This window comes from Arvicanthis niloticus, chromosome 26 (assembly GCF_011762505.2).
Source record: "Arvicanthis niloticus isolate mArvNil1 chromosome 26, mArvNil1.pat.X, whole genome shotgun sequence".
NCBI lineage: Eukaryota > Metazoa > Chordata > Mammalia > Rodentia > Muridae > Arvicanthis > Arvicanthis niloticus.
In genome coordinates, this window is record NC_133434.1 from 25,502,484 (window position 1) to 25,516,550 (window position 14,067).

The following is a 14,067-nucleotide window of genomic DNA, read 5'->3' on the forward strand; positions in this document are numbered from 1 at the left end:
CAGTGTAATTTTGGAAAATAATCTTTTTACATAAATTATCAGTCTTTTTAAAAACCCTCATAAATTTTAGATTTTTTTGTTTGTTTGTTTTTAGAACAGCAGATAAAGTAATTTAGAGGCTTATGTTTGTAATCTTATTTTGGAATTACTGTCAGGGATTCTTCTTAGTTGTAATTTGTTGAGAGTTGGATGATTTACTCCCACTAGAGTGCCTCCTTACCCTTTTGGGACCTTTGATGAACTGTTATAGTGATGTCATCCTAATGTTTTATAGTTTTAAGTATGGCTTTCCAGTGGAAACATGTGACTTTTTAAAAGTGGTTTTATTCTAGTTATAGCAGAGGGGCTTTCTGATACTGTTTGATAAATATTTTTGATCTAGTACAGATATTGTGGATATGCAGGCTCTTCTAAGATTTATAATCAGTACAAAGAACATGCTACCAGTGAGACTTTCATGTTTAAAACTGTGAAATTAATGTGTTGGTTAATTCTTAGAAAGCAAACAGTAATATTACTGTAATAACAGAAATAAAGAGATAAGACTTATCCTTTCTTTACAAATATGATATACTACCCAGTCATGTTTCACTTTTTAAATGCAGGTTCGAAATAGTTGGCTATGGATGTTCAACATGTGTAGGAAATACAGCACCTTTATCAGAAGCCGTTCTGAATGCAGTAAAACAGGTAAAGTGGAGATTAGCACATCTAAGAGCGCTTTTTTTGTTGCTCATTATTTAATAATATACTTCAGTATCTACTTAAGTATCAGGGTTAATTAATAGATGTTAGTTTTAAAAATTAGACACACTTATGAGTGATTGTGAGCTTTGAGCATTGCCCCACCTTGTTTTAACTATATCCTGTTAGTAAATTACAGATAGTGTACATCAATGTGTATATTGATATTTATACTTGAAACACTTGGGAAAAGTAACTTGTGCATCTTAAAATAATACAAAGAATTAGTCTTATATTTTAAAAACAATTCCTTAATAATATAAGGAACTATTAAAGTATAAGAATTGTTGTTCTGTACTTAAAACTTAATGAAATTTTTTTGTTTGGCTCTCAGAACTATATTATTTGAAACAAATTTTATAATTGTGTGAGTATGTATAAGCTCTTAAATCAAGTATATTTGTTTTTCCCTCTCAGGGTGATTTGGTTACCTGTGGAGTTTTATCTGGAAACAAACATTTCGAAGGCCGTCTTTGTGATTGTGTCCGTGCCAATTATCTCGCCTCTCCACCCTTAGTGGTGGCTTATGCCATAGCAGGCACAGTGAATATAGACTTCCAGACAGAGCCTTTAGGTGTGTTTTCCTATATATTATCTGTATGTTTATATGTATACTTATGTGCACTTTCTCCCAGTTGTTAAACCAGTTTTTTGATATGAAAGAAATCATGCAATACTTGTTACTTTCTTATACCATCCATTTTTCTATTATCCATGTGTCTGTTGGTGTGAAGAATGTAAGATGGAGATGTAATTGGTGTGCAGTACTTAAACCTGTTGTTAATCAGTTACTTGATTTCTGTGACTTTTCTTTGAACAGATAGGAGTGCTTTGAGGTGTTGGTTTTCGGTTGTTGTTTTAATATGTGTACTGAATACCATGTTAACATTTTCGGTTGTTGTTTTAATATGTGTACTGAATACCATGTTAACATTTTGATTAGGTACTGACTCTACGGGAAAGGAAATTTTCCTGCATGACATTTGGCCTAGCCGAGAAGAAGTTCATCAGATAGAAGAAGAACATGTTATATTGTCCATGTTTAAAGCACTAAAACAGAAAGTAGAGGTAAGAGTCTTGTGGGGCTCTTTTTATTTGTTTTTAGTTTGTTCTTTATTTTGAAGTAAGGTCTCACTGTAGCTCATACACCTCACTCCTCACAGCCCGTGCTGACCTGTGAACTCAGCAACCTAGCCCCCTCAGTTCTGGGATTGCAGGGATGAGCCATGTGTCTTGTTTTCTAGACAGGATAAAAATTTTAATTTTGAATATACAGTTTTTATGGCTGAGGTTTTTTTAAAGGTATGTGTGTTTGTGTGTGTGTAAAACCATTAAAAGCATTGGTGGTGGCTGGTGTGTGTGTGTGTGTGTGTGTGTGTGTGTGTGTGTAAAACCATTAAAAGCATTGGTGATGGTTTAGGCTTTTAATCTCAGCACTCAAGACAAAATCTTTGTATGTGAATGGAGTGTGTGTGTGGGGGGGTGTATGAATGTGGGTCTGTGCATACCATGGCATGTGTGGAGGTCAGAGAACAACCTTGAGTGTTAGTCCTCACTTTCTACCATATTGGAGAAAGGTTCTTGTCTTGCAACTGCCTCTGCTAGCCTAGCTGGTCCACAAGTGTCTAAGGATTCTCTTGTCTCTACCTCCTGTTTTATCCATAAGACTGATTTGCAGCCATATATCCTGCTACATGGCTTCTGGGGGCTCCAACTCAGAAATGGGTGTCAAGTGATTTACACCCATTCATCCTTCTGCCTACTCATAGTTCTGCCTTCTCTTTTATAGCTTTAAACATGGGCAATATAATATTCTTCTATCTGATAAACTTCTCAGCTACAATGACATGTATTTGGTACATATATTTTATTTCGAAATCTAGATTCCACATAAGAGAAAAAATACAATATCTGTATTTCTGAGTCTGGCTTATGTTTCTTAACATAATGGTCTCTAGCTTCATTTTCTTAAAAATGTCAGTTTGTTTCTCTTGTGTGTTCTCTCTTCTCCTTCCCTCCATGTCACACACACACACACACACACACACACACACACACACTTAAATCTAGATTCTACATGTGTGATATTTATCTTTATTTTTACTCTCATATTAACATCCCTTAGTCCCCTTCTCCCTTGTCCTCTTTCTACTATCCTGTTTGCGTCTAGATTCTCCAAGTAAGAGAGAACATCTGATGTTTATGTTTCTGAGCCTGGCTTATGTCACTTAACATGATGATTACCACTACATCTATTTTCCCACAAATAGCATTATTTTTTAAATTCCAGAATAAAACCACTACTGTTACATAAAACATTTTCTTCATCTGTTGATGAGCATCCAGCCTGGTTCTATAAATTGGCTACTGTTGTTTCTGTAATTCTGCAAATGTTTCTGGTGAATTCATAGTTTTTAATGTTATTTTATGTCTGGAATTGCTAATTGTGAGGAGAAAGACCTAGAATATTCTAATTGATTTTGATTTACTTACTGAAATATTTTTCATTTCTGTCCACATAGTTCAAAAATCAAAATAAGTAAGATCAAACAACACTTGGTGTCACTAAAATCTTAGCCATTACTTTACCTCCCTAAGGACTGGGAGCAGTGTCATTTTAACACTTTTTAAGACTTACTTTTGTTTACAAATGAGCAGATACATTTATACAGTCTTTTATGTTCAAAGTGGTGTATAAACTGGAGTATTCAGAAAATGCCTGTGTGGCAACTACTAATTGAACAAAAAGTATTCTATCATAGAAAGACAGTGAACTGTAGAAAAAGTAATTAGCCAGCTTTGCAGATTCCTATGATCCCAGTACTTGGGAAACTGAGACAGGAGGATAATCACAAGTTCAAGGTTGGCTTGGTCTACATCATGAGTTGGTTCCAGAACAACCTGAGCTATAGTATGAGATTCTGTTTCAAAAAGAATCCTGGGTATAATGAAGCCCATCTTTAATCACAGCATTGAAGGGACCAGGAACAGGCAGATCACTATGAGTTAGAGGCCATCCTGGTCATCTAGGGAGTTAGTTACAGTCCAGCCAAAACTACATAGCAAGACTCTATCTCCAAAAAAAGAAAAGAAAGAAGAAAATGATTAGGTAAATAATTGTATATTATGCTAAGTGTATATAGAGAAAAGGAAATTAGGATAAGGATTAGTTGTTCAAATTTTGGAAAGCATGTTGGATGGGATTTTGTTTTGTTTTGAGGCCAACCTCTTTTTGTAGATCAGACCAGCATTAACTTTAGTTACCTGTCTTAGCTTCCCTGGTGCTGGAATATACCACTATGTCTGGCTCACATGCTGTTTTACACAAGATGGTTAAAAAGATGGCATTGATTTAGTTTTACTTTTTATATGCATGAGCATTTGCCTTTGTGTATGCTCCTATACTATATGTGTGCCTGGTACTTGCAAAAGCCAGAAGGTGGGGCTCCGAACTCCTGGGACTGGAGTTACAGATGGTTAGGACCTAACTTGTGGGTACTTGGGATTGAACTTGGGTCCTCTGAAAGAGCAGCCAGTGCCCTTAACCTGTGAATAATCTCTCTAACCCACTATTTTGAAAGGAGAGAGTTGGATAAGAAAGATAGAATCAGAAAGTTCAAGTCTAGTAATAGTCAAAGTAGACTAGACCATTGAGTTAGTAATGGAGACTGATGAGAAATGAGGGTTTGTTGTTGCTGTTGTTGTTTAAATTCCATTTAAAGACAAAACTAACAGGTGGTGATATGGGACAAATATATTGAAAAAATAAAACATGTTTCTTTCTGATAGTTCCAAAGATTGGTGGCATACCTTACATACTCTATCATTTTGCTGTGGGAGTGTACATATCTACACATACATGTCTTTATGAGTTGTTTAGTTTGAGGGTAGAGTGCCTCTATGAAGTCTTTAAAATTGTTTACATTGAAACTTAACACTCAAAATGCTTCTGAAAATTTGGTGGGTTGAAACTTTTTAAAGCAAGTCTATTCTGTACAAAAATGTCATGATTTTTCAGGTGGATTTGGCTTTTTTCCTATGTATTATTTATTACTTTTATTTATTATTTATAAGTTACCTAAGTATTATTAATTACTGTAGATATTTTTAAAGTCTCATTTTCTGAGTTGTTCTTTTGGTCCACTCCTCAAACCATGTTTGCAGATGGGAAATAAACGGTGGAATTCCTTAGAAGCTCCTGACTCAGTGCTGTTTCCGTGGGATGTGAAGTCTACTTACATCAGATGCCCTTCATTTTTTGATAAACTTGTAAGTATTGGTGTGCTGTTTGATCTTTTAAAGATTGTTACAATCAAAATGAGAAGGCAAGGGAAAGAAAGAGTTCAGCATTTTCAATTTTTTTCGTTTTAGACCAAAGAGCCAGCTGCATTCCAGCCTATTGAAAATGCCCATGTCCTATTGTATTTGGGAGACTCTGTCACTACAGATCATATATCACCTGCTGGAAGTATTGCCAGGAGTAGTGCTGCTGCTAAGTATTTGACAAACAGAGGGTATGTATGTGTCCATGTCTCTGCGGTGTTGCTTTACCCTCTTTCTCTGTTACTAAGAGGCTTTTCTTCTGGTCATATTTCTGTATCCAGTAAATACACACTATCTTAGGGATCTCACTGTTGGCACATTTGTCTTTAGCAAGAACTAAGTAACACCTTGACCCCCTCTCTTTATAATGTTAGAAATTGAAGTCACTATTTTAAATTTACCTTTATTCAAACTAACAAGTAACCAAAGCCTTTAGAATCTAAAGAAACAACTGATTAGAAGCCATGATCAAGCTTAGTTTGACACACCAAATGGAGCCTGACCATTTGGTTCTAACCACCTTCCTGTCACTAAATTGTAGCAAATGTGTGCTTCGTAGGACTATGCAGTGAGACTAGGATTGATATGTATCAATATCAAAGACAATTGAAAGGATCAAATTCGAATAGCCTAAATATATAGGAGGTAAATTATTTCAAAGATGTTTTACATGTGTTCTTGTGTACATACCTGTGCTTGTGTGTGCACCATGTGTGTACTGCCCATGGAGGCAGGAAGAGGATAGTGAACCCCTTAGAGCTGGAGTTGTGAGCTGCCTGACATGGGTTCTGTAAACTGAATTCAGGTTCCCTGCAAGAACGGCAAGCAATTTAAACTACTGTGCCAAAGAGAAACAAATCTAAAACTAGAAAGATATTTTTTCATTTCTGTGTAAGTAATAAAATACGGAGTTGTTCTCACTAAAGAACTGTTTTGGTATCAGGAAGTTTATTTGTAGTGTTGATTAACTTTTGAACATTACTTGTTGCTTGAGCAATTCAAATGTCAAAGTTTTTCATTGAAACCCTTTATAATAATTAAAGCTATGAAGCTTGATTTGACAAAACCATACTATAGTTTTTATTAAAGTTTCCTTCTCATAGTTTTTACTGCATTTTTATTTAGCATATATGTGTGTGTGAACATGCAGGTCAGTTATCTGCATGTCCCGTGGGAATCCACACTCCTCTTGTCAGGCTTGTTGCCAGGCTTAGCAGCAAGTGCCTTGACGCTGAGCCATCTTGAATTCGGTGTTAGCTCCAAATATTTTTTAGCTCTGATTTTCATTCTGGTCATAATAGCAATTATCCTCCACAGAGAAAAATCAGCTGCCACTTCTTTTAAATACATACTTTTGTATTATTTCTTTTCATCTAGTAGTTTTAAATCACTTTAGAATTTTCTGAAACCATAGACATCCAGAGTCTATCTATACTAGTGTTTCTCAGCCTGTGGGTCATGAGCCCTTTGGGGGTTGAACAACCCTTTCACAGTAGTTACATATCAGATATTTCCTTTATGATTTATAACAGTAGCAATATTACAGTTCGAAAGTAGCAACAAAATAATTTCATGGTTGGGGATTACCAGAGCATGAGGAACTGTATTAAGGGGTCACAGAATTTTAGGAAGGTTGACTGGTCCATGTCATTCTATCCTGAAGTGAAAAGGTTTTTTTTTTTTTTAAGTGTACAACAACTTCAAAGTCTTGATGCTTCTGTGTAAAAGATCAAATGGAGCTGATAAAAATCAGTTGTTGATTATTAAGATAATTTTGGTCAGTAATTTCTGGCCTCTAAAATTGCTCAGTGTGGTAGCTGCTTACAGGGTAGATTGAGGCTGGAGAATTTTAGTTTGAGACCAGCCTTGGCTATATACTTAAGTCCTTGCCTTTTAAAAAGAAAGTGAGATCTGAAATCTACCTCAGATTATTGAAGATGATTAGCTAAGAAACTGTTTATAGATCACTGATAAACTTGATAAACCCATGTATAGTCATTGTATAGCTGTACTAGCTTGAGATCAACTAAAGTTGTGGGGTGGACAACAGCCTTTAACAGGTTTTACAACTCAGTAATGTTATCATTTTCTACTTGGCATGAAAACTCTTTCATAACTTTTTAGCCTTACTCCCCGAGAGTTCAACTCTTATGGAGCCCGAAGAGGTAATGATGCTGTGATGACAAGAGGCACATTTGCAAACATCAAGCTTTTTAATAAGTTTATTGGGAAGCCAGCTCCCAAAACAATTCATTTTCCATCGGGACAGACGGTAAGGATATATACAAATGTGCCTTGGCCATTGCTCAGGGATCAGCTTCTTTATTAAGTATTTTTCTGTCTGTTTAATCTATAGCTCGATGTATTTGAAGCTGCAGAACTGTACCAGAAAGAAGGTATCCCACTGATAATTTTAGCAGGAAAAAAATATGGTTCAGGAAATTCAAGAGACTGGGCTGCCAAAGGACCCTATTTGCTGGTAAGGATTCTTAAATTTTATATTCTTAATCTTTTTTGGTTTTTTTGAGACAGGATTTCTCTGGGTAGCCCTGGCTGTCCTGGAACTCACTCTGTAAACCAGGCTGGCCTCAAACTCAGAAATCTGTCTGCCTCTGCCTCCCAAGTGCTGGGATTAAAGGCAGTCGCCACCACTGCCCTGGCTATATTTTTAATCTTAATATTCTTTTTTGTCAGTATCATCGTATCAAAGTTCATTTGGCTTATTTGGGTTTTTTAATGTGATTACTTGGATCAAACATTATGAGTTTTGTTTTCATTAATCTTAGATGATATTTAAAATTTCTACTTTTATTGTGCTACTCTGAATTTGATTAAACCTCAAAAAAATTTTTTTTTTTTTACATAAGGAAGTGTGTGTGGAAACAGTGAAGAGAGAAAAGTCCATCTTACACTAACTTTTAGTATAACAATACCTCCTTTTCACTTATTTCTGTCCAGAGACTCCGGTAGCCAAATTTCATACCTTTTGACCAAATAAGAAACCTGTCTATTTGTATTCTCTGGTTAGCTTCATCCATGTTTACAGTCTGGTTACTCAGGCCATCTGTTATCCCTGTCTCATGTCATATGTATCCCACCAAAATCCCAGTGTGCCCCAGTTTATGACCTTTCTTCTCAGTAGGGGTTTTGGACTTTGAGTGAAAGTTGACAGAGTGGTTTTTTAAAATGTTACTCTTGAGCTGGTGTGTAGCAGGTCTTTAATCTCAGTCCTCTGAGGGGTGGCAAGAGGAGCTCTAGGAGTTTGAGGATCGACTGATTTACAAAGTCAGTTCCAGGCCAGTCAGGGCTATGTAGAGACCCAGTCTCAAAACAACAGCAACAAAACAAGTTATTTTTTATATATAAAATGTATAAGTACAGGGTAAACATAAAGTAGTTGAAAAGTATATAGTACATTTGTGCAGTTCAGATTTTGGAGGAAGAAAGAAGATGCATGTGTGATTAAGGGGGGAAATGTCCTAAAACCCTTCTGAGACAATGTATTATTTTTTAAGTGAGGAAGCCAGGTCTGGAATCTCTACTTCATTGCCTCTCAGCCTTCCTAATACTGTTATGGTGACCCCCAGGCATAAAATTATTTTTGTTGCTGCTTCATAAATGTAATTTTGCTACTGTTATGAATCATAATGTATATACTAGGTTATTTGATGGTCTTAGGCAACCCCTGTGAAAGGGTCATTGAACCCACAAAGGGGTCACAGCCACAGTGAGAACCGCTGCTCTAGCTCACTCACTTTAGAGAAGAAACATTTGCCAAAGTAGGGCTAGAGCTAGAGTTCTCACTGCAGCTTACTAATTCTCCAGTGGTTTGAGGACCTCACTCTTCTACATCTTAACACCTCAGTTCATTTGCAGATTGACTCAGATCTTAATGCTGAAGCACTGTCTCTTAATTCTAGTTTATCAGTCTACCAAGTTAGTTACCTTTTTATTATTATTCTTTTTGTTGTTGGTTTTTGATCAGGGTTTCTCTGTGTATCTCTGGCTGTCCTGTAACACTCTCTGTAGACCAGGCTGGCCTCAGACTTAGAGATTCACCTGCTTTTGCCTCCCAAATGCCGGGATTAATGGCATGTGGCCTCTTATTAAAGAGCAATCTATAAAAGGTGCCTTACATAAATCAAATCTCAGTAATGGAATATTCCATCAAAAATGACTATACAAAGCCCAAAGTAGATTTTTTTTTTTCTTTAAAATATTCAGTATAAGGCTGACATGCTGGTATACCCTGTCAACTCAGCACCCTGAGGCCAGAGCGCATGACAATTGCCATGATTGAAGCCAGTTTAGGCTACAATTGAAGTGTAGTAGTAGTAGTAATAATGATAATAATAATACAAATAAGCTCAAAGTGGTGAAAGGAAATAAAATGCACATTCATTACAGGGTGTAAAGGCTGTTTTGGCTGAAAGCTATGAAAAAATACACAAAGATCATTTGATTGGAATTGGTATAGCGCCTCTTGAGTTCCTCCCAGGAGAAAGTGCAGATTCCTTGGGCCTCTCTGGTAGAGAAGTATTTTCTCTATCATTTCCTGAAGAACTCTTTCCTGGAATTACATTAAATATAAAGGTAACTCAAAGATCCTTAAATATGTTATTACATATGCCATACTCAAATAGGTGTTTAGAAGTTAAGGATTGTTTCTAATTGCATGTTAATGTCAGTGCATGTAAGTTGTAGCTCTGTCCTGTAATTTGTGTTATTAATACATCATGTTGTCTGAGGATAGTAGAAGGAACTAGTCTTTAAAAAAAAAAAAAAGATGCCTGGAAGGGAATTGAGACTTCATTTACATGTGCCATGTTTTTAATTTTCTGGTTTGATCAAAATATGACCCAGGCAATAATCAATTCCAAATAGAAACGAAGTTCAGCACTCAAGGTTGGAGTAAAATTTTATAACTAAGGGAACAAAAGATAGGACAATAGATATTATATGTAATAGATCTTACTCTGTAGTAAGTGTAAGTAGTGAATGATGATTTCCTCAGGGAAGCATAATATAAGTCATGCTGTAGACTTGCAGAGTCTGATAGTTGCCATTTAGTATTAGAGATCAAAATACCTGTTTTTCTACTTATCTCATTGGGAGGGGGTCTCAAGTTTTCAAAAAGCAGAAGTGTATTGGGCAACCAAAATTTGGGAAATTAGAGTCAGAAAAATGTAGCAAGAAATCAGGTAGTGAGTGACTGAATAAAAATGATTTTAACCAAACAACACTAAGCTCTGACTCACAGGCTATATTTTTGTTTGTTTAAAGACGAGTACTGGAAAAGAGTTCAACGTGATTGCGTCATTTGAAAATGATGTGGAGATAACTTTGTATAAACATGGAGGCTTATTAAACTTTGTGGCCCGAAAATTCTTATAGTATCTACTCACTGTGGTATCGTTTGTGACTGGTAACTGCAAAGCCTTCTGTGCTGGACCCAGGAATCATTGCCGTGGAACTGCAGATAATTTCAGTATACTTATCTCATCCATGGATGTAAATGATAATGAATCAATGTAGTGACTAAAATGAAATCTTGATTTTAAATAATATATGAATGGTGCTATTAACATTGCTAAAATCAACGTGTGAAGTGTGTTGTGGAAGAGACCTGTAAGTATGTGGGGGGTATATTTTATGAGAACATTTTGTAAATAAAGATAGAATTTGAACTTGTGTTGAAGATTCATATGAATAGCCGTTCTAAAGCTGTTTGTTTTGTTTTGCACCTTTAAAACTGGACTACTGTTTGTTGGTTGAAGAATAGCAAGTTGAAATAGAAGAATCCAGACTAGACCCTATAATTGTGGAAATGGGTACCTGATATATAAATGAATTTTAAGTGTTTTTCTTTCCAGAATTGAATTGGACACAGTTGGCATTCCCAGTTTGTGATGTAAGTCCAGTTTAGCCTTAGTCTCGGTATGTCTGCAAGGCGTAGAGCCTGCCCAGATCACAGTCCCTCTAACCAGTCCTGCCAAAATTTACTCCATGTCTGAAGATAAACGACTACAAAATATAGCTGATTATGTGGTACCATGTATTAGTAAAAATACATTTTCTGAATACAGTTCTGTAATTTTTTTCAGTGATTTGCCACTATGACCCTCTTGCAAGCCCAAATACTGGTGTATTAATTTGGACTAGATTTTGCTCATTTTATATGATACTGTAACCTGTAACCTCAATTAGGTATCACCAGCTGACATTCCACACTCCTTTTATGAATGCTGGAAACAATTTGAATCAAATTCTAGATTTTCTTTAGACTTATAAATTATCCATCCAAAACTATGGACATGTACCCCTAAGGGTTTGTTTTATTTTTGTTTTTTGTTTTTTACAGTTCTTTAAGTTGACTTCTTGCTATTTGGGTCTTTATTTTATCTGGGATACATCACTGTTAATTTTATTATGATTTTTTTTTAAATCAAAATTGACCATAAAGATAAGACACTTGGGAGTCACTGCTGTTTGCGTGTCTGTCATGTGTTTGCAGTTGCATCTGTATCTGTTACACCACATCACATGCTTAGTACATGTTTCACATCCTTTTAAAAGGTTGGAAATTTAATTTTAGAAACTCCTGTACTTCTTTTAACAAGTTAAATTTAGCAGCAAAACGTTAAATGTAGTTATTTTAATTTTTTTTATTTGATCTGTTCTTGTACATTGTACAAAATGAAAAGTCCTTGTTTATGCTAAACTTAGGAACTACCGAACTAGTGGGTGAAGATTGCTGAGGACGTCACACGTGATCAGTTGGACAGTCCTCTGAAAGTAGTTTTCAGCTGTGGACTGAGTTGGACTAGCCTCTTTAGTAAATGCTTTCTTTGCTAATTTGAAACCATACTGTGTTCTGGTAGATGCCATGTGTCTGTCTGTGCATGTGTGTTAATCTGTGGAAGCCTGAATCAAGAATGGAGAATTATAAGTTGAGTATTAAAATACTGATACATGCTTTGAAAAAATGGGAATTCCAAATGTATATATGGAAAAAAATTCTGTCATATTTTGAAGGCATATGAGCTACAGGTCTGGACATAAATGTCTGAAAATGGTAAACTCGCTATGAATCAAACATTAATTATTATTCAAACATTTCCAGTACAGTAATGGTATAGAAATTGCATTTCAGGAACAAATTGAAGGTTCTTTTAATCTCTCCCCTAGAAACAGTGAACTAAATTCTGGATAAGCATGGTTTTAAATGTGGGAGTGAAATTAAGCACATGTCCCATTGTGTGTATCTTGTGATTCTCTGCCTCCAGCCAAATAATGCAAAAGTGTGGTACCTGTTTTTATTGTGTTACTTTCTTTGTTGACTCTTTTTAGTTATTTTCTAAAAATTACCAATATTTGGAGAAAGTGAACACAAAAAAGCAAATCAGTATTTTGAATGTAGCACGGTTACTGACAGCAGCATTTTAGTCTGTTAAGAACTTTGTGCTCCATGCTGTCGTGTGCCTTAGTTGAGCTGCTCATACAAATGAAGGAAAGGAAAGGCCTCCAGTCACTGAACTACCATTGTTAGTTATTCCTTCATGGTTCCCAAGATGGCAGGCACCTCTGTTAGTACGCGGATGAGAGCACAGCATCTCCCTACCACACTGCTTGGATTTTCACTGGGATTGTACTAAAAGTGTAAAGCTAAGAAGAGCTCAGTCAGAGTTGGTTATTTGCTTATATGGTAACAATGTGGTGTTTATTCCTCTTCTCCATGTTAAGTAACAGGGTGAGAAAAGCTGACAGTTTTCAGCACCTTTTTACTCTGAGTCTAGAGAGAAGATGCTGAGCCACTGGACAATGATACTATATTTGATTTGGGGAGTAAAACACAGAGAAGGAACTGAATGTTGGCTTTTTCCAGTGGGGTGTTTTCCCCTTCAAGGTGACTGTGCTGATTTGTTTTGGTTTTGTTTGTTTTATCAACGTTATGCATAGTATGTGAGTAAAATCATATATATCTCTTCAGTAACTATGAATCATTGTTATTTAAAGCCAACAAAATAGCATAACAGTTTGAAGTTCAATAATGTTAAGTACTGTATAGAAATATATTGGAGGTAAAGTTCAGTTATGAAATTGTGTATATGTTATTGATGCTGTAAATTATTTTTAATAAAGAAAATTGTATTATCACATGTGACTCATGTTATATTTTATAGTAACTCAGAATAAAGCATGACTTAAATGTAATGCTATCCAGAAATCTCTCCTCAAATATGTTCTGTGATGTTCATTTCCAACATAACAGCCAGGGTGGTTAATCTCACACTATGTCTCTAAATTCCTTTCTATGCTAAGATGAATGAGATTAAGAGTCTGAAATATGGTTAGTATCCACTTAAGAAACAGTAAATGAGTTTAATTCCAGGAGTATCAGAATGGATAGTCAAATTAGGGAGTCAGTGTAGTATGAAAGAGTAATCTGACCTAAATTAGGGTCTTCTGTACAAACACAAGTCAGGCAAGTTAACATTCAATGTTTAAAAACTGTATTTCTCTAGCCTTAGTACCTAGAATTTCTGTGCTTAGGAGGCTGAGGCAGGATTGTTTGAGTTGAAAACCAGTCTGAGCTAAAACCAAGACTACTGTGTTAAACACCTTGTCTCAATTTTTTTTCTCCAAACTGAAGTCTCCTGTTTGAAGCTTATACTCACTGACTCTCTTTCTCCCTAATGTGTCTGATCCCCATTTGTGTGGCACATTTAAGCACCTATTTGCTGTATAACATGACCTGCTAGACATGGCCTATGACCTTCATACCCTATGTCTTTTGTTATGGTCATTGTTTAGGACAGAATTGGAGAGCTCAGTGATGCAGACTGTGTATTACAGGAGGACACGACCTTGCTGTAGGATAGTGGTCGCTGTATGTCTGGAACCTTCACACCATAGGTCTGCTAATGTCATCCACTCCTTCGCTGCAATTTCATTGATCGCTTTTCCAAAGTAATTCATGCATAGCCTGGAGCTAGGGCC

At 35.9% G+C, this 14,067-nt stretch overlaps 1 protein-coding gene across 1 annotated transcript in view; it reads left to right on the top strand.

The window, feature by feature from the left end:
- Window positions 1–13,224, top strand: part of Ireb2 (iron responsive element binding protein 2) — a 47,539-nt gene extending 34,315 nt beyond the window's left edge. The window contains exons 14-22 of the mRNA XM_076925276.1: window positions 606–690; window positions 1,162–1,318; window positions 1,688–1,812; window positions 4,909–5,013; window positions 5,116–5,258; window positions 7,192–7,339; window positions 7,424–7,546; window positions 9,475–9,660; window positions 10,351–13,224. Of these exons, the coding sequence (XP_076781391.1) occupies window positions 606–690; window positions 1,162–1,318; window positions 1,688–1,812; window positions 4,909–5,013; window positions 5,116–5,258; window positions 7,192–7,339; window positions 7,424–7,546; window positions 9,475–9,660; window positions 10,351–10,461 (1,183 nt within the window). The 3' untranslated portion in view covers window positions 10,462–13,224. The remainder of the gene's footprint in view (window positions 1–605; window positions 691–1,161; window positions 1,319–1,687; window positions 1,813–4,908; window positions 5,014–5,115; window positions 5,259–7,191; window positions 7,340–7,423; window positions 7,547–9,474; window positions 9,661–10,350) is intronic.
- The last annotated feature ends 843 nt before the right edge of the window (window positions 13,225–14,067 follow it).